General features: G+C 37.0%; 1 protein-coding gene across 1 annotated transcript in view; it reads right to left on the bottom strand.

Annotated features, from left to right (window-relative positions):
- The window catches only part of LOC123535187 (poly [ADP-ribose] polymerase tankyrase-like), a 95,117-nt gene that overhangs the window by 35,581 nt on the left and 38,360 nt on the right, over window positions 1-21,176 (bottom strand). The window contains exons 19-26 of the mRNA XM_045317750.2: window positions 18,293-18,501; window positions 12,925-13,024; window positions 10,975-11,096; window positions 9,679-9,753; window positions 7,938-8,066; window positions 7,336-7,485; window positions 1,346-1,523; window positions 424-587 (exon numbers count right to left, since the gene is read on the bottom strand). Coding sequence (XP_045173685.2) covers window positions 424-587; window positions 1,346-1,523; window positions 7,336-7,485; window positions 7,938-8,066; window positions 9,679-9,753; window positions 10,975-11,096; window positions 12,925-13,024; window positions 18,293-18,501 — 1,127 coding nt within the window. The remainder of the gene's footprint in view (window positions 1-423; window positions 588-1,345; window positions 1,524-7,335; window positions 7,486-7,937; window positions 8,067-9,678; window positions 9,754-10,974; window positions 11,097-12,924; window positions 13,025-18,292; window positions 18,502-21,176) is intronic.

The following is a 21,176-nucleotide window of genomic DNA, read 5'->3' as shown; positions in this document are numbered from 1 at the left end:
GAAAAAGGTTCAGATACTTTCCGACTGGCATACATACATCCCTCAACTTTAAATGAAACCAAGGTGCACACTCCATCTAAATTTCAAATCAAAACCTCATTGAAAACTAACACTAACAATAACTAAACTGTAGCATATTTCTACTTGTCTTCCTACCTTAGGAAACAATATTTCTAACATTTCCTACTATCATTTTTTTTTTTTTTCTAAAACCACGTTTTGGCAAAAATGCAACTACTCTCACACAACAGCTTTCCAAAAGCTTTTAAACTCCAAAGTTGCAACAGTGTTTGCTACAGTCTCCCAAAATTTCTGCTGGAAGGGCAATTTCTTCTGAAACGGCAATTTCTTCTGAACTGAATACTGTTGAAATGCAGGTATGTGCAACTTAGCAAATTGAACAGCAAACATAGTATTTCTTACCTTATAATCTTTGTAAACTTTGCATGCCCAGAGGAGAGGTGTGTATCCTTCGTGATTCAGTTCTGTAGCCATGATTGGCCAAATATCTTCCTGTGATGCTATAGACGACATCTTTTCCAGTTTGGGTATTGTAACATCATCTACCTCCATACCATTCACAGCATCTGAACAGAGAAACGTATCTAATCAATATTTGAGCCACACCAAGAGAAAACCAACATAGTGCGCTTGAAATCAGCATGGATCAGACCAGCCAGCGCATCCGCTCTTAAAGCCTACTGCAATTACAGAAACCGTTAGCGAACAGCATGGATCCTGACCAGACTGCGCGGATGCGCAGGCTGGTCTGGATCCATGCTGGTCGCAAATGCACTATGTTGGTTTTCTCAGGACGTGGATCATTTTACAAAATAGGCCAGAAATCGTCTTTATATGTAATACTTTGTTTTAAAACATGTAAGAAACTCGGGTAAATACTACATAAAATCAACATAAAAGACCTATTTTAAATGTCTTACTTAAAAATCTCAACTTGAGAGTGGTCCAAATAAGCTTGAAGCTTCATCACATTCAAGCTAAAATATATCAGTATAAACTCAACATCTTACTCAAATTACAGGTATTCCATAAACCCTTATGTATTTCAATGTCTCCCTTCTAACTTGTTCAATGTGGGTAAGTGACAATGCCTCCACAGGAAACAGATGTTAAAGACAAACAGTTTAAGAATTTGGGACTTTGGTTATATCATCAGGGCGAACATTCAGCTGCAGATCAAATTCACTGCTTCTACATAGGTAGATCAGAGTTTTTCTAACTGATCTAACTGATCCCTATGGATACAGAAAATATCATACATCACAGCCCAATGTTCTTTTGTGGTATTTTTTTCCCACTTATGTTCCTACACTAGCTGCCGTACCTGTTTTAGCATCCCCTGAACCGTTCTCCTTAGGTGTGTCTGATTTTTGTTTCTCTGACTTGTCAGCAACTACTTCCATGGGTTCAGACTTGTCATCGTCAACAATGTCTCCATTCTCTATAACAACCTTGTTCTTAGCACTCCTTTGTGCTTTCACTGCCTCTTGCAGTTTTGGATTCTGAAATATATGGGTATATCAAAAATCAAACCTATGGTAATACAAAAACAAGAGGGCCAAGATGGCCCTAGGTCGCTCACCTAAGAAACACACCATAACAGTGTAAAACATGTTTGACCTAGTGATTTCATGGAAACAAATATTCTGACCAATTTTCATTAAGATTGGACCAAAAAATTGGTCTCTTGCGATAAAACAAGCATTTTCTTAGATATGGCCTAGTTTTTGACCCTAGATGACCCATGTTCAAACTCGACCTAGATTTTATCAAGGCAATCATTCTGACCAAAATTCATGAAGATCAATTGAAAAATACAGCCTCTATCACATACACAATTTTTGTCTTTGATTTGACCAAGTGACCTTGTTTTTGACCTCAAATGACCCATATTCAAATTCGACCTAGATTTCATTAAGGCAATCATCCTGACCAAATTTCATAAAAATCAATTGAAACTAGAAATGTGTCCATGGGACACAGATGCCCCCACTACATGACATTAAAATGACAATTTTTTCCCAGGTCAGGGGCCAAAAATGACAATTTTTCCCAGGTCAGGGGCCAGAACTCCTACAATACTGAATGAATCCGGATGCGAAACCCCAGGTGCACAACTGCACATGCTGACCAACATTCCTGTAAACTTTGGTGACTCTAGGTCAAATACTTTTGGAGCTATGCACGACACAACATTAAAATGGCCAATTTTTTGCTAAGTCAGGGGCCATAACTCCTACATGACTGGATGAATCCTGACACAAAACCCCAGGTACACAACTGCACATGCTGACCAACATTCCTGTAAACTTTGGTGACTGTAGGTCAAATACTTTTGGAGCTATGCGCGACACAACATTAAAATGACCATTTCTTTTACTAAGTCAGAGGCCATAACTCCTACATGACTGGATGAATCCGGATGCGAAACCCCAGGTGCACAACTACACATGCTGACCAACATGCCTGTAAAGTTTTGTGACTCTAGGTCATATACTTTTGGAGCTAGGCGCGACACAACATTAAAATGACCAATTTTTATAAAGTCAGGGGCCATAACTTCTACATGACTGAATGAATCCGGACGCGAAACCCCAGGTGCACAACTACACATGCTGACCAACATTCCTGTAAAGTTTTGTGACTCTACGTCATATACTTTCAGAGCTACGCGCGACACAACATTTTCGGAAGGACGGACAGACGGACGGACGGACAAGAGCAAATCTATATGCCCCCCCCCCCCCCCCCCAATGGGTGGGGGCATAAACAAGAGCACCGCCTTGCGGGTGCTGACGCTCATCTGATTTTTTTTGTGTAATAGAAATATTGTCCTACCCATGATTTTCTAAGTCTAAAAAGGGCCATCATTCTTGCAAAAAGCAGGATAGAGTTATGTTTCTTGATGTACAGTGTCCACTTATGATGGTGAAAAACTGTTGCAAGTTTTAAAGCAATAGCTTTGATAGTTTATGAGAAAAGTTGACTTAAACATAATACTCAGCCAAGAAAATGATTTTCTAAGTCCAAAAGGGGCAATAATTATTGCAAAAAGCAGGATGGAGTTATGTTGCTTGCTGTACAGGGTCAGCTTATGATGGTGAACAAGTGTTGCAAGTTTCAAAGCAATAGCTTTGATAGTTTAAGAGAAAAAGTTGACCTAAACATAAAACTTAACCAAGAAATCTGATATTTTCTAAGTCCAAAAGGGGCCATAAATCTTGCAAAAAGCAGGACGGAGTTATGTTTCTTGCTGTACAGGGTCAACTTATGATGGTGAACAAGTGTTGCAAGTTTTAAAGCAATAGCTTTGATAGTTTAGGATAAAAGCTGACCTAAACATAAAACTTAACCAAGAAAACTGATTTTCTAAGTCCAAAAGGGGCAATAAATCTTGCAAAAAGCAAGATGGAGTTATGTTTCTTGATGTACAGGGTCTGCTTATGATGGTGAACAAGTATTCCAAGTTTCAAAGCAATAGCTTTGATAGTTTAGGAGAAAAGTTGACCTAAACATAAAACTTAACCAAGAAATCTGATATTTTCTAAGTACAAAAGGGGCCATAAATCTTGCAAAAAGCAGGACGGAGTTATGTTTCCTGCTGTACAGGGTCAACTTATGATGGTGAACAAGTGTTGCAAGTTTTAAAGCAATAGCTTTGATAGTTTAGGATAAAAGCTGACCTAAACATAAAACTTAACCAAGAAAACTGATTTTCTAAGTCCAAAAGGGGCAATAAATCTTGCAAAAAGCAAGATGGAGTTATGATTCTTGACGTACAGGGTCTGCTTATGATGGTGAACAAGTATTCCAAGTTTCAAAGCAATAGCTTTGATAGTTTAGGAGAAAAGTTGACCTAAACATAAAACTTAACCAAGAAATCTGATATTTTCTAAGTACAAAAGGGGCCATAAATCTTGCAAAAAGCAAGATGGAGTTATGTTTCTTGCTATACAGGGTCAGCTTATGATGGTGAACAAGTATTCCAAGTTTCAAAGCAATAGCTTTGATAGTTTAGGAGAAAAGCTGACCTAAACATAAAACTTAACCAGGCAACGCCGACGCAGACGCCGACGCCGACGCCGACAACCGCTCAAGTGATGACAATAACTCATCATTTTTTTTTTCAAAAAATCAGATGAGCTAAAAACAGTCTCTATCGCATACACAAGATTTTTCTTTAATTTGACCTAGTGACCTAGTTTTTGACCTCAGATAACCCATATTCAAACTCGACCTAGATTTCATCAAGGCAATCACTCTGACCAAATTTCATGAAGATCAATTGAAAACTACATCCTCTATTGCATACACAATGTTTTTCTTCGATTTGACCTAGTGACCTAGTTTTTGACCCCAGATGACCCATTTTCGAACTCTGCCTAGATTTTATCAAGGTAATTATTCTGGCTAAATTTCATGAAGATCAGTTGAAAAATACAGCCTCTATCGCATACACAAGGTTTTTCCTTAATTTGACCTAGTGACCTAGTTTTTGACCCCAGATGACCCATTTTTGAACTCGGCCTAGATTTCATCAAGGTTATCATTCTGAACAAAATTCATGAAGATCAATTGAAAAATACAGCCTCTATCGCATACACAACGTTTTTCTCTGATTTGACCTAGTGACCTAGTTTTTGACCCGAGATGACCCATTTTCGAACTCTGCCTAGATTTCATCAAGGCAATCATTCTGACCAATATTCATGAAGATCAATTGAAAAATACAGCCTCTATTGCATACACAAGGTTTTTCTTTGATTTGACCTAGTGACCTAGTTTTTAACCAGAGATGACCCATTTTCGAACTCGGCCTAGATTTCATCAAGGTTATCATTCTGACCAATATTCATGAAGAATAATTGAAAAATACAGCCTCTATCGCATACACAAGGTTTTTCTTTGATTTGACCTAGTGACCTAGTTTTTGACCCGAGATGACCCATTTTCGAACTCGGCCTAGATTTGATCAAGGCAATCACTCTGACCAATATTCATGAAGATCAATTGAAAAATACAGCCTCTATCGCATACACAAGGTTTTTCTCTGATTTGACCTAGTGACCTAGTTTTTAACCAGAGATGACCCATTTTCGAACTCGGCCTAGATTTAATCAAGGTTATCATTCTGACCAACATTCATGAAGAATAATTGAAAAATACAGCCTCTATTGCATACACAAGGTTTTTCTTTGATTTGACCTAGTGACCTAGTTTTTGACCCCAGATGACCCATTTTCGAACTCGGCCTAGATTTTATCAAGGTTATCATTCTGACCAATATTCATGAAGATTAATTGAAAAATACAGCCTCTATCGCATACACAAGGTTTTTCTTTGATTTGACCTAGTGACCTAGTTTTTGACCCGAGATGACCCATTTTCGAACTCGGCCTAGATTTCATCAAGGTTATCATTCTGACCAATATTCATGAAGATTAATTGAACAAGAGGGCCAAGATGGCCCTAGGTCGCTCACCTAAGAAACACTCCGTAACAGTGTAAAACATGTTTGACCTAGTGATTTCATGGAAACAAATATTCTGACCAATTTTCATTAAGATTGGACCAAAAAATTGGTCTCTTTCGATAAAACAAGCATTTTCTTAGATATGACCTAGTTTTTGACCCTAGATGACCCATGTTCAAATTCGACCTAGATTTTTTCAAGGCAATCATTCTGACCAAAATTCATGAAGATCAACTGAAAAATACAGCCTCTATCACATACATAAGTTTTTTCTTTGATTTGACCAAGTGACCTAGTTTTTGACCTCAGATGACCCATATTCAAATTCGACCTAGATTTCATTAAGGCAATCAACCTGACCGAATTTCATAAAAATCAATTGAAAAAAACAGTCTCAATCACATACACAAATTTTTTCTTTAATTTGACCTAGTGACCTAGTTTTTGACCTCAGATAACCCATATTCAAAATCGACCTAGATTTCATCAACGCAATCACTCTGACCAAATTTCATGAAGATCAATTGAAAAATACATCCTCTATTGCATACACAATGTTTTTCTTCGATTTGACCTAGTGACCTAGTTTTTGACCCCAGATGACCCATTTTCGAACTCTGACTAGATTCTATCAAGGTTATCATTCTGGCTAAATTTAATGAAGATCAGTTGAAAAATACCGCCTCTATTGCATACACAAGGTTTTTCTTTGATTTGACCTAGTGACCTAGTTTTTGACCCCAGATCACCCATTTTCGAACTTGGTCTAAATTTCATCAAGGGTATCATTCCGACCAAAATTCATGAAGATCAATTGAAAAATACAGCCTCTATCGCATACACAAGGTTTTTACGTGATATGACCTAGTGACCTAGTTTTTGAACCCAGATGACCCATTTTCGAACTCGGCCTAGATTTCATCAAGGTTATCATTCTGACCAAAATTCTTGAAGATAAATTGAAAAATACCGCCTCTATCGCATACACAAGGTTTTTCTTTGATTTGACCTAGTGACCTAGTTTTTGACCCCAGATGACCCATTTTCAAACTCGGCCTAGATTTCATCAAGGTTATCATTCTGACCAATATTCATGAAGAAGAATTGAAAAATACAGCCTCTATCGCATACACAAGGTTTTTCTTTGATTTGACCTAGTGACCTAGTTTTTGACCCGAGATGACCCATTTTTGAACTCGGCTTAGATTTCATCAAGGTTATCATTCTGACCAACATTCATGAAGATTAATTGAAAAATACCGCCTCTATCGCATACACAAGGTTTTTCTTTGATTTGACCTAGTGACCTAGTTTTTGACCCGAGATGACCCATTTTCGAACTCTGCCTAGAATTCATCAAAGTTATCATTCTGACCAATATTCATGAAGATTAAATGAAAAATACAGCCTCTATCGCATACACAAGGTTTTTCTTTGATTTGACCTAGTGACCTAGTTTTTGACCCGAGATGACCCATTTTCGAACTCGGCCTAGATTTCATCAAGGTTATCATTCTGACCAATATTCATGAAGATTAATTGAAAAATACAGCCTCTATCGCATACACAAGCTAAATGTTGACAGACGACGGACGACAGACGCCAGACGACGGACATCGAGCGATCAGAAAAACTCACCTGAGCATTGCTCAGGTGAGCTAAAAATACAGCCTCTATCGCATACACAAGCTAAATGTTGACAGACGACTTCTATAAATAAACTGAACTGGTATGTAAAGTCGAACATAGCTATAAAACTGAGTTTCATTCTTGGTAACAAATCCTATCAATGTACAGAATGATATTCTTAAATATTTATAAAAGAACAGCATGAAATTTACCTGTTCAACAAGTATTTTGAGTATACCACTAAGATCTGACTCCATACAGAGATCTGCCATCAGATGTAGAATTGTTTCACCCGAGTCAGATTTGTGTGATGTCACTGTACCTCCTGCTTCCACTAACAACTCAACCAACTTTATGTTTAGCTGAAATATGTATGAACTTATTAAATACTTACTACATTTTTGTACTAAACAAAGCAAAACACAAATTCTGAAGGCTTTTACACTTTCTTAGTAACTCAGAACACTTTCAGTAATTCATTTTTCTTAAGGTCTTTGGGAAACCTTTTCTTTAGCACAGAGCTGGTCATTAGTTCCTGTTCAAAAGTGTCACAAAGACAAATGATTTGTTTGTTTGTTTTGGAACAGTTTGTTTTTCAACAGTATTTCTGTCATGTAATGGCGGGCCTAAAACCTAAACCAGTGTTCCTGGATTCTGTACCAGTACAAACCTGTTCTCCGCAAGTAACTGCCAACTTCCCCACATGAGTTATCAGAGGTGGAGGACGAATGAGGTAAATGGTGCAAGTTTTTTACTATATGGTTTCTTCTTAAACATAAGGTTGCTAGAGTACACAACAAAAAGTGAATTTTACCTGTTCTATGGCAAACATGAGCGCAGTTTTACCATCTTCAGTTTCTGAAGTAGGGTCACAACCAGCTTCCAGTAACAACTTAGCAATTTTTACTGTAAGGTTCATTTTGTCCTCGTCTATTTCTCGCTTCTGCAACATAGGAAAATAATTTATTTAAAACACACGTCTCTAATTACCCACTATCTCCTACCACTTCTTTTGCTAACTGTTCGACTGGCTAGTGTCCTACAATCGGACACTTACGGAATATTTTTCAAGATAACTCTGGTACAAGATATATCTAGTGGTTGAAATTTCACGGGAACAAAGCTATGTTCTCCTCCGAACTAAAGAGCTAATTTGTTTACTTCTAAAATTAGGCCAACAGGGTTTTTTCTAGCTAATTTGGGAACATAGCCTATACCCCCAAAATTGGGAATTTTGTCGCGTAAATGTTCCAATTTGGGAAATATTTAGTCCCATAGGATAAAGTAAGGATGTGTTTAAGGACTTTCTCATACACTTGTTTCACATTTTAGAACATCTTTAACATACTTCCATTATAAAATTGTCCATAATTTGGACAATTTTTGTGCAATTTTGATGAAATTTTTTTCAGAATGTAGATTGGGAATTTTTGCAGTCATTTTGGGAAAAAAAACATACTTTTTGGCATTGGGAATATAGCCGAATAACGGCTATAAAAAGGGCCGAAAAAAAAAACCCTGGCCAAGTACTTTTTTGTGGTCCGAACGATTTAAAGTTATTTTGAACTTTATTTTCAACCAAGGGAAAGCAGTTGTACAGTGTCTGGGCGCGAACTGCCTCTCTTGAAATGATGATTTGATCGTATCTCTCCCAACTAAATCTTTTAAAATTTCACTTTTCAAAGTGGATATTTTGATATGAAAATGTGTTTTAGGGTGTATTAAAATCATGCACTTAATAATCAAAGCTGTATTTCCCCAGTTTAAGTGTTTACTAAATGTCTCATCTGCTTATCTAAATTTTGCATGGGGCCTTTAATTTTAATGGCAGGACCTTACGGAAATACTGTGCATGCGCAATGCACCACTTCCAACTTCCCCCAACATGTAAACATGCTTCCTGAGTGCAGATGAAATGAAATGTAACATTTCTTGTGAAATACTTAAATTTAACCGTTGTGACTTCGCTGTGTTGTTGAAAATCAAGCATCCATTTGATTGTAACTAGATAAGCAAGGTTAAAGACCAAAATAAAGCATTTATGGGACTGTCCGATTTGGTGGTCGTCCAGATTTGGTGGTCGCTAGCCAGTACATCCTCTTAAATTCGCAGAATCGAAACAAACTTTTGAGCGTAAATATCAATTTTTTTTTATTATTTCGAAATGGTATTGTTTGAACAATAAGAGCACAAACCAGTGCAAACTCTGGTCATAGAAACAAACCAAATTAACAATTTATGGGAATACTTTGTCCTTCCAACATAGCTTTAACATATACATTTCCCATCTCTTTGAAAAAGCTTTTAACTGAAGTTTAACTATCATTGATGACTAGTTTCTGAATTACTGACCAGTACATGCAGTTTGGCAGGAAATTCTGGAGGTCACACTCAAAATCCGCTTCACCCTGGTTCAAACCTTTGACCTTCAGACCATGTCTCCAAAGTTCTACCCTTGCACCACTGTGCATTCCAGCACTGTTTGGTAAAGTCAAACAGTTAAGCCTATTCCCCTCCAACCAATCAAAAAGAATCCCTATTTAATATATATCTACCTTCTGTTGTTGTTGCCATCCCCATCGATGGTATGTCTGTGTTTTTGCAACATTATTTCTCGCAAGATGATGCAGCTGCAAAGTAAAAATATTTTAGAATTCTTTGCTGACATAAGAACAAAGCTGACATGTTGGACACCTGTGATATGCTTCAGTCTTGTACTGCAAAATCATTTTGTTCTGTGGGCACAAAATTTTGTGGCTTCTGCCAAAACTGCTCTTTCGTTGGGATAAATATTTTGGGTTTGGACTTTTGAATGGAGTTTTACTGCTTCGATAGGATTAAATCTGACACACTAACTAAACCGAGAAAATTAGCCCCCCCCCCCCCCATGAAAATAAATGATTTCATTATTAAATGAACATATTTTAATTAATGGAATAGACTGGACTTGCTGAATAAGTGAATTTGTCATTCCCAATATATGGCTCATTTGTTCGTCACACAAACACTATACATGTCATATGATGTCTTTCCAGCTTAATGGTGGAGGCAGACAAAGACACAGGCAGACACCTGGGTAAACCTACCAACCTACTGTAAGCCCTCTGGATGGCTTCCTTGCACGACAATCCAAGCAATGCTCATACCCACATTATTAAGGGCAAGTGATTTAAAATCCACAACCTAAACCACTATCCCACAGAACCACTTACTTCCACTATGACACAGATATTTTGATATGAAACAGTTTAAATTAGAATGCCACTGAACTACTGGTGTTATCAGTTATATTTCATGAACATGTAACAACATTATTAAGATCCTTATCCTTTTCAGATATAAACTTCATAATAATTTCAGACGAGGTGCTTAGAAGCAAGAAGTATGGTATTAGAAAATAGGCAAGTACAGTTAAACCCCTCCAAATTGAAAACGACCTTGAGACAGAAGGATTTAAATTTTCAATGGTTTCCTGTTCAGACAAGAACTCGTAGACCCAAGCGTTCATGAGTTATCATCCGGAAACCATTTAGGTGTTCCGGTTCACTGTGACCTTGACCTTCTGCTGGTTATGACCAACCTCCCTATCAACTTTCATGATCCTAGGCCCAAGCATTCTTGAGTTATCAATTGGAAACGGATAGGTCTACATACTGACAAGACATCTGCAAAACAATATACCCCTCCTTCTTCAGAGGAGGGCATAATAAAAGGAACTTATTCCAGACCTAGATAACTATTTCTGAGGGGTTTCCACTTTCATGGGTTTTGATTTACAGGAGTTACGGTTAGGATGGATTCCAATTTTCATGGGTTCCGGCATGGAGTAGTATATAAAAACATTCACTTACTGCATCTAATCCATTTGCATCCCTTAGAGTAGGGTCGGCCTTCTTGTCTGTTAAATATCTGATCTGATCATATAGCCCTGGCGTCAGTGCACTGCTGGTTGCCACACTCAGCAGTGTTAATCCTGCAGAAATAATTTATTCATTTATTTATTTTGTTGGGTTTAACGTCGCACCGACACATTTATAGGTCATATGGCGACTTTCCAGCTTTGATGCTGGAGGACGACCCCAGGTGACTGTCCGTGCATTATTTCATCACGAGTGGGCACCTGGGTAGAACCATCGACCTTCCGTAAGTCAGCTGGATGGCTTCCTCACCTGAAGAATTCAACGCCCCTAGTGAGGCTCAAACCAACATCAGTGAGGGGCAAGTGATTTGAAGTCAGCGACCTTAACCACTCGGCCACGGAGGCCCCGCAGAAATAGAGTAAATTTTAAGAATCATAACAATTCACAAAGTTTGATACCAACACCCTTAACACAAATACAGTAAAACACCATTTGCCCGAGGTCTCAAGAGATGAGCAAAGCAAAATGCTTGAGCTACCAAGAGACCTAGTGGCCAAACACAGAAATATACAAAAACTGCTTTTTTCCCAAACAGCAGATTCATGAGTGATAATAGAATAAATTACTATAACATAAACAACTTATGTTAAATCTAAATAAAACAGGATAAAAATAGTTTTTCCATTCCACTGGACAGACATCTGGCTAAACACTTACATCTTTTCACAAGTACTGGATTTCTTTCTTCTCAATTTTTCACATTTTTGGTCCCCCAGTTTCAACTAGAGCCATCACTGAAGGTGATGAATGTACCCCCCGCAGGCACTGACATAGTACATTGCAATTTGACGCACACAAGACTGCATAATTATGTGGACTGTAAGTATGTAGTATAGTAACAAAAAACAAAGTCCCATAAATCTGCAGAATTTTTTTCTGAAAGAACCTAACACGCACCATGCACAACTAGGGTTGGTACTGGTCACTTGTGAGGTTTCATTAAAATGCGTACAATGGTTTAGGAGACAAGGCGCTCCTAACATGCACCATGCAAACCTAGGGTTGGTACTGATCACCTGTGTGAAGTTTCATTAAATTGTGTGCAAGGGTTCGGGAGATTAGGCACGCACAAGATTGCATATGCAGACTGTATGTATATAGCATATTAACAAAAAACAAAGTCCCATAACTGTGCAGAAATTTTCTCTCAAAGAACCCAACATGCACCATGCACAACTAGGGTTACTACTGATCACTTGCATTAAGTTTCATTAAATTGTATGCATGGGATCAGGAGATTAGGTGCGAACAAGACTGCATATGCAGACTCTATGTATATAGTATAGTAACAAAAAACAGTCCCGTAACTCTGCAAATTTTTTTCTATAAGAACCTAACATGCACCATGCACAACTACTGTTGTTACTGATCACTTGTTTCATTAAATTGTTCAAGGGGATGAGGAGAGCTGGTGCGCACAAGATTTGTCTACGGACAGACGGACACCCTGAAACCAGTATACCCCCTTACAACTTTGTTGTTCGGGGAGTACAAAAACTTACAGAGTTTGTCCCAAATGACTGGCGACTTCAGCACCTGGATAAGGTTAAAGGTAATTATCTAATGCAGGGGTTGAAAAATTTCTGCCCAAGTTAAAACTTTATAGATTACTGTAGTTGCTTAATATTACTTATTTAACCTTTTCCCTTTCTAAAATGGACTAGTCCATCATTCAGTTTGGGCAGTACCAATCATGATTCAAAAGGGTATTCACTGAAAATTTACTGACTGAATAGCGAACAGTGCAGACCATGATCAGCCTGCAGGCTGATCTTGGTCTGCACTTGTCGCAAAGGCAAAATCACATGCCGCCAGTTGGCTAAAGGTTAAATCATCTTCAAAGTAGCAAATCATACCTTGCAAGTTCAAAACAAGACTTACCTTCATCATTTTTGAAGTTTACATCAACATCTTTCTGTTTGATAAGGTAATCCACAATACCGATGTGGCCCTTTAAGAATGCAATACCAATGGGTGTGGTCTGAAAGAAAACATTCAAATTTGATACTAAGGTCATAATTACCTGTCTCTTTTTGTCAAAGTAGTGTGTAAACTTACCAATATTAAAGTACCATACTTGTATTGTTCTGTTCGATTGTTATTTATACATGAAGTCATGTCAAGACCTCTTGGCAACTTTACGATCCAGACCCCCAAGGACAGTAAGCATATAAGAAAGACAGGCAACTCCAACTGACAGTGTATCTAAGAACCTAACAAATACAGATATATTGCTCCGAGACAAAAAGAGCAAGTCAATTATACTTCTGTGCTAAGTCAAGCTCTTATAATATTAATCCCAACAGCAAGTAACCTTTAAGGCACGAAACTTCCAATCAAAAAGGCATACTAGACACTGCAAAAAATAATGTTCTGTATTTATATTTTTGGTACATTTATACTAGGTAACTTCTCAAAATCAATGTGGACATAAATCATGTACATTGACCTAAGATGCTCAGATGTCAAGTGTAATCACAAATGTCATACGAACGAGACTTTTCTCATCACAGCATCAAAATGCTTTTAATTAAGGTATTAGATCACTAATAGAGAACCTCCTTTTTGAAGAGTATTCAATTCCTACCATAAGCCTACTTTTACTGCAATTCTAAGGGGGGCGTAGGTTCCAGCCCTACTGGGACCCAATTTTTTCCCCTTATTTTCCTTTTTTCTAGTAAGTTTTTACTTCTTTCAAGACTTATTATTGATTCATTGTACAAAAATAGAAAAAGATGAATCTTATAAGCAATTTCTTGGTGTTCAAAGTGAATTTACTACTTAAACAGAAGGGGTATAGTTACACATCTTTAAAAATATTGAGCTACACGCCGTGGAATTTCATTATTTTGCTTCCACCTCTAGATTATATATTGTGGAAGAAATTTAGGTAGGTTTTACATCTGCCCTAAAGTTATTTTTAAATGGAGTAAGCAAAATTCAAAACAGAAACACAGCATTCCATCTTATTTTTTCAATGTTGAAGTATGAATTCTATCTCAATAAATCCATTTACTTGAGGCACCATAGAAAAAATGATATTGACATTTTTATTTTGTGTTTTATAATTGTTTACCAATAGTTTGATGTTTCTTTTATTAAAATTAATGGTAAAATGAGTTCTCTGCAGACATTTTGGAAAGTGGCTATCACTTTGAAATTTGTCTCTACTTGAGCTTGTGGACATACCATAAGTTATACAAAATTTATAAAAAAACAGCACGGTAAAAGTTGTTTAAAAATTGCAATATAGTGCAAAACATGGTTACCATTCAGAATATACCAAGCAAAGGCCATTTTGTAAAAATTACTATTAGTGATCTAATACCTTAAGCAGAAAATGAAGTAGAAACAGCAAAAATCAAAATAAAACTTCATCCCTTAGGATATTAGCCTGTTCATAACAAAGAACTTTAACTATTATGATTTGAGGCTCCTTTATGCAGTCTGATTAAAGTCTTACAAGTTTTATTGCAAAAGTTGTCTAGATAACATTATTTTGACATTGTTCATTTCAAATCAACATTATTTTTTTCTTTTTTTTTTTCTTTTTTCTTCTCAAAGTTCATGTAGATATACACTGATCTTTGATGCTCAGATGTCACATGTAATCAGATGTCATACGAACGAGACTTTTCTCATCACAGCATCAAAATGCTCTTATTAAAGCAGAAAATGAAGTAGAAACTGCAAAAATCAAAATTAAACTTCATCCCTCAGGATATTAGCCCGTTCATAACAAAGGACTTTAACTCTATGATTTGAGGCTCCTTTATGCAGTCTGACTAAAGTCTTACAAGTTTTATTGCCGAAGTTGTCTAGATAACTTTTATTTTCACTGTTCATTTCAAATGAACATAATTTCTTTCTTTTTTTAAATTTTTTCTTCTCGAAGTTAATGTAGATATATTGATCTTTGATGCTCAGATGTCACTGTGTAATCATAAATGTCATACGAACGAGACTTTTCTCATCATAGCATCAATGCAATTAAGCAGAAAATAAAGTAGGAACTGCAAAATTAAAATTTAACTTCATCCCTCAGGATAATAGCCTGTTATCATAACAAAGGGTTATGATAACTATTAAGCATTGAGTCTCCTTTACATAGTGTGGCTAAAATCTAACCATATGTATTATTGTAGAAATTGTCTTATACTTTATTTCAAAACACCCTATTTTCACAATGCAATTTTTACAAGCTCTGACAATCTCAAAATCAATTTTTACATGTTCTGACATTCATAAAATCAATTTTTACAAGTTCTGACAATCTCAATTTTTAAACAATTTTCTCCTCAAAGTCGGTGTGGACATACACTGATCTATGATGCTCAGATGTCATTCTGTAATCACAAATTTATGTCATACGAACGAGACTTTTCTCATCACGGCATCAGTGCTATTAAGCAAATAACAAATTAGTAAGTTACAAAACTTTTTGTGACTCAATATTAAACCTGTTTACAATAAAGGGCTGTAACTCTAGGTAATGAGGCACATTTACAGTCTGATCAAAATCTAACTGGAAATATTACTGCAAACTTCTCAAAATCAAAGCTGACATACATTGATCTATGATGCTCATATGTCATTTTGTAATCACAAATATCATACAAACGAGACTTTTCTCATCACAGCATCAGTGCAAGCAGTTTTAACTAAGCAGAAAATGGAACACATAAAAAGAAAGCCCTGTTCATAAATAATTAATGGCTGTAATTCCAGAAAATATTTCTGCCCCCAACCCCCACCCAGCCTAGTTGTTACAGACTTAACTCTATTCTTTACAAATGCTTCCAGAAGTTTACTAGCAGCATTTAGATAGTTGGAAAGAAATGATTAAAATAACTTGCAGAGATATTAATGTGTACCAATTTCCATTCAAGGCCATATTCTACATATGCAATTTTGACAATCTCTGGTTGCTACAGGTAACGAAAAAGGCCAAAATAATATACGAAAATACATAATCAAATGAAAATTGACATTACGTGTCCGGTAACTTAATAGGATGTTTTGATACCAGTACTCCAAAAGTTACAGAAGATATTATATCTTAACCACTCGGCCACAGAGACCCTAATGTAAAGTCTCCCTTGAGGAAACATGTTTTGACTAAATCAAAACAAGAGGACCATGATGGTCCTGAATCGCTCACCTCTTCCCACATGACCCAGTTTTGAGTATGACGTCGTTTTTTCTATTATTTGACATAGTGACCTAGTTGTTGAGCTCATGTGACCCAGTTTTGAACTTGACCTAGATATTACCAAGATAAAAATTCTGACCAATTTTCATGAAGATCCATTGAAAAATATGGTCTCTAGAGAGGTCACAAGGTTTTTCTATTATTTGACCTATTGACCTAGTTTTCGAAGGTACGTGACCCTGTTTTGAACTTTACCTAGATATCATCAAGGTGAACATTCTCACAAATTTTCATGAAGATCTCATGAAAAATATGGCCTTTAGAGAGCTCACAAGGTTTTTCTATTTTTATACCTACTGGCTTAGTTTTTGACTGCACATGACCCAGTTTCGAAACTGATCTAGATATCATCAAGGTGAACATTCAGATCAATTTTCATGAAGATCCATTGAAAAATATGGCCTCTAGAGAGGTCAAAAGATTTTAATAATTTTAGACCTACTGACCTAGTTTTTGACCGCAGTTGACCCAGTTTCAAACTTGACCTAGATATCATCAAGATGAACATTCAGACCAACTTTCATACAGATCACTTGAAAAGTATGGCCTCTAGAGAGGTCACAAGGTTTTTTTATTATTTGACCTACTGACCTAGTTTTTTAAGGCACGTGACCCAGTTTCAAACCTGACCTAGATATCATCAAGATGAACATTCTGACCGATTCGTATGGAGATCCATTCATAAGTATGGCCTCTAGAGAGGTCACAAGGTTTTTCTATTTTTAGACCTACTGACCTAGTTTTTGACTGCATATGACCCAGTTTCGAACTTGACCTAGATATCATCAAGATGAACATTCTGACCAACTTTCATACAGATCCCATGAAAAATATGGCCTCTAGAGAGGTCACAAGGTTTTTCTATTATTTGACCTACTGACCTAGTTTTTGATGGCACGTGACCCACTTTCGAACTTGACCTAGATATCATCAAGATGAACATTCTGACCAACTTTCATGAAGATCTCATGAAATATATGGCCTCTAGAGAGGTCACAAGGTTTTTCTATTTTTAGACCTACTGACCTAGTTTTTGACCGCACGTGACCCAGTTTCGAACTTGACCTAGATATCATCAAGATGAACATTCAGACCAACTTTCATACAGATCCCACGAAAAATATGGCCTTTAGAGAGGTCACAAGGTTTTTCTATTATTTGACCTACTGACCTAGTTTTTGACCGCACGTGACCCAGTTTCGAACTTGACCTAGATATCATCAAGATGAATGTTCTGACCAATTTTCATGAAGATTTTTTGAAACATATGGCCTCTAGAGAGGTCACAAGGTTCTTCTATTTTTAGATCTACTGACCTAGTTTTTGATGGCACGTGACCCAGTTTTGAACTTGACCTAGATATCATCAAGGTGAACATTCTGACCAATTTTCATGAAGATCTTGTGAAATATATGGCCTCTAGAGAGGTCACAAGGTTTTTCTATTTTTAGACCTACTGACCTAGTTTTTGATGGCACGTGACCCAGTTTCGAACTTGTCCTAGATATCATCAAGATGAACATTCTGACCAATTTTCATAAAGATCCCACAAAAAATGTGACCTCTAGAGTGGTCACAAGCAAAAGTTTACGGACGCACGGACGCACGCACGAACGGACGACGGACGCTGCGTGATCACAAAAGCTCACCTTGTCACTACGTGACAGGTGAGCTAAAAAAGCCCTGCTTCACAAATCTGAAAAGAGCTTAAATTGCTATATGATGCTCAGATTTTACTGTGTAATCAAGAATGTCATACGAACGAGACTTTCATTTCATCACAGCATCAGTTATTACAATCAATCATTTAATTTCGTGGGCAGGAAATTTCACAATCTGGCCAAAATGACTTTGTTCTTGGGATATGAATTTGTAGATTTTGAAATTTGAACCTAAAATGAATGGGAATTTTACCCAGCCACATATGTTCCTCCAAGTACAACACAGATATATTTCAGGAATCTTCCTTCAAACTAACATTTTTCTGTTGGTTAAAAGTAATATATTACTTATTCTTAACACATACAGATCCCCTACCTTCCATTGGTTTGACATTCCTAGGTCTGCACCAGCCTCTTTCAGGAGTTTAAGACAGAATAACCATCCGTAGGCTGCAGCATAATGTATGACCGAGTTCCCTGAGGAGTCGCATCTGTTCTGGTCGGCACCCAAGTGCAACAAGTATGAGGCTATATGTGTGTTACCATTCAGAACTGCATGGATCAGGGCTGAACGCTTTAGTTTATCTAGAAAAAGTAGAACAAGAGCTTCACAGGAGACAGTACGCTCGACTATTTCAATACTGGATAGTGAAACTGTGCACATCTAAGGAAGCTGGAGCTTTTCTAGTAAAAAGTGGGCATAACTCATAGCATTTTGGTGCCAGCATCATGAACATTGTGGCATATGATGTGGGTAACCATGTGGAACAACCATTTTTTGAAGTTTGAATAAAATCCATTTGGTAACAATAGAGAAATAGTGAAAAAGCATCAAAATTTAACCGATATTCTAAATAAAAAGAGAACATTAGTCACTGAATATTTGTGCCAGAGTTATGGACCTTCTGTCATATGATGAGGACGACAATGTGGAAGAACTATTTTAAGTGTGTATCAAATTCATTTAGTCACTTAAATGACAAAAAGATAAAGTGAAAGTGCACCAACATTAACCTGAAATTCTAAGACAAGAGGACCATGATGGTCCTGAATCGCTCACCTCTTCCCACATGACCCAGTTTTGAGTATGACGTCGTTTTTTCTATTATTTGACATAGTGACCTAGTTTTTGAGCTCATGTGACCCAGTTCTGAACTTGACCTAGATATTATCAAGATAAAAATTCTGACCAATTTTCATGAAGATCCATTGAAAAATATGGTCTCTAGAGAGGTCACAAGGTTTTTCTATTATTTGACCTATTGACCTAGTTATCGAAGGTACATGACCCTGTTTTGAACTTTACCTAGATATCATCAAGGTGAACATTCTCACTAATTTTCATGAAGATCTCATGAAAAATATGGCCTCTAGAGAGGTCACAAGGTTTTTCTATTTTTATACCTACTGGCTTAGTTTTTGACTGCACATGACCCAGTTTCGAAACTGACCTAGATATCATCAAGGTGAACACTCAGATCAATTTTCATGAGGATCCATTGAAAAATATGGCCTCTAGAGAGGTCAAAAGATTTTTCTAATTTTAGACCTACTGACCTAGTTTTTGACCGCAGTTGACCCAGTTTCAGACTTGAACTAGATATCATCAAGATAAACATTCAGACCAACTTTCATGCAGATCCCATGAAAAGTATGGCCTCTACAGAGGTCACAAGGTTATTTTATTATTTGACCTACTGACCTAGTTTTTTAAGGCATGTGACCCAGTTTCAAACTTGACCTAGATATCATCAAGGTGAACATTCTGACCAATTTTCATAAAGATCCATTCAAGGGTATAGCCTCTAGAGAGGTCACAAGATTTTTTTTATTTCAAGACCTACTGACCTAGTTTTTGATCGCAGTTGACCCAGTTTCAAATTTGACCTATATATCATCAAGATAAACATTCAGACCAACTTTCGTTCAATCCCATGAAAAATATGGCCTCTAGAGAGGTCACAACGTTTTTTCACTATTTGACCTACTGACCTACTTTTTGAAGGCACGTGACCCACTTGCGAACTTGACCTAGATATCATCAAGATGGACATTCTGACCAATTTTTAAGGAGATTCATTCACAAGTATGGCCTCTAGAGAAGTCACAAGCTTTTTCTATTTTTAGACCTACTGACCTAGTTTTTCACCGCACATGACCCTGTTTCGAACTTGATCTAGATATTATCAAGATGAACATTCAGACATACTTTCATACAAATCCCATGAAAAATATGGCCTTTAGAGAGGTCACAAGGTTTCCTATTATTTGACCTACTGACCTAGTTTTTGAAGGCATGTGACCCACTTTCGAACTTGACCTAGATATCATCAAGATGAACATTCTGACCAACTGTCATACAGATCCCATGAAAAATATGGCCTCTAGAGAGGTCACAAGGTTTTTCTATTATTTGACCTAATGACCTAGTTTTTGATGGCATGTGACCCACTTTCGAACTTGACCTAGATATCATCAAGGTGAACATTCTGACCAATTTTCATGAAAATCTCATGAAATATATGGCCTCTAGAGAGGTCACAAGGTTTTTCTATATTAAGACCTACTGACCTAGATTTTAACCGCACGTGACCCAGTTTCGATCTTGACCTAGATATCATCAAGATGAACATTCGGACCAACTTTCATACAGATCCCATAAAAATATGGCCTTTGGAGAGGTCACAAGGTTTTTCTATTATTTCACCTACTGACCTAGTTTTTGATGGCACGTGATCCAGTTTCGAACTTGACCTAGATATCATCAAGGTGAATGTTCTGGCCAATTTTCATGAAGATCTTGTGAAATATATGGCCTCTAGAGAGGTCACAATGTTTTTCTATTTTTAGACCTACTGACCTAGTTTTTGATGGCACGTGACCCAGTTTCGAACTTGACCTAGATATCATCAAGATGAACATTCTGACCAATTTTCATGAAGATCTCCTGAAATATATGGCCTGTAGAGAGGTCTCAAGGTTTTTCTATTTTTAGACCTACTGACCTAGTTTTTGAAGGCACGTGACCCAGTTTGGAACTTGACCTAGATATCATCAAGGTGAACATTCTGACCAACTTTCATAAAGATCCCATGAAAAATGTGACCTCTAGAGTGGTCACAAGCAAAAGTTTACGGACGGACACAGGGACGGACGACGGATACCGCGCGATCACAAAAGGTGACAGGTGAGCTAAAAAAAAGGGGGCAATTTTCAGGAAATATTGGTGCCAGAGTTATAGCCCTCATATAATACAATGT

Source organism: Mercenaria mercenaria, chromosome 1 (genome assembly GCF_021730395.1).
Source record: "Mercenaria mercenaria strain notata chromosome 1, MADL_Memer_1, whole genome shotgun sequence".
Classification (NCBI taxonomy): domain Eukaryota; kingdom Metazoa; phylum Mollusca; class Bivalvia; order Venerida; family Veneridae; genus Mercenaria; species Mercenaria mercenaria.
This window is presented reverse-complemented; position numbering and strand designations above follow the sequence as displayed.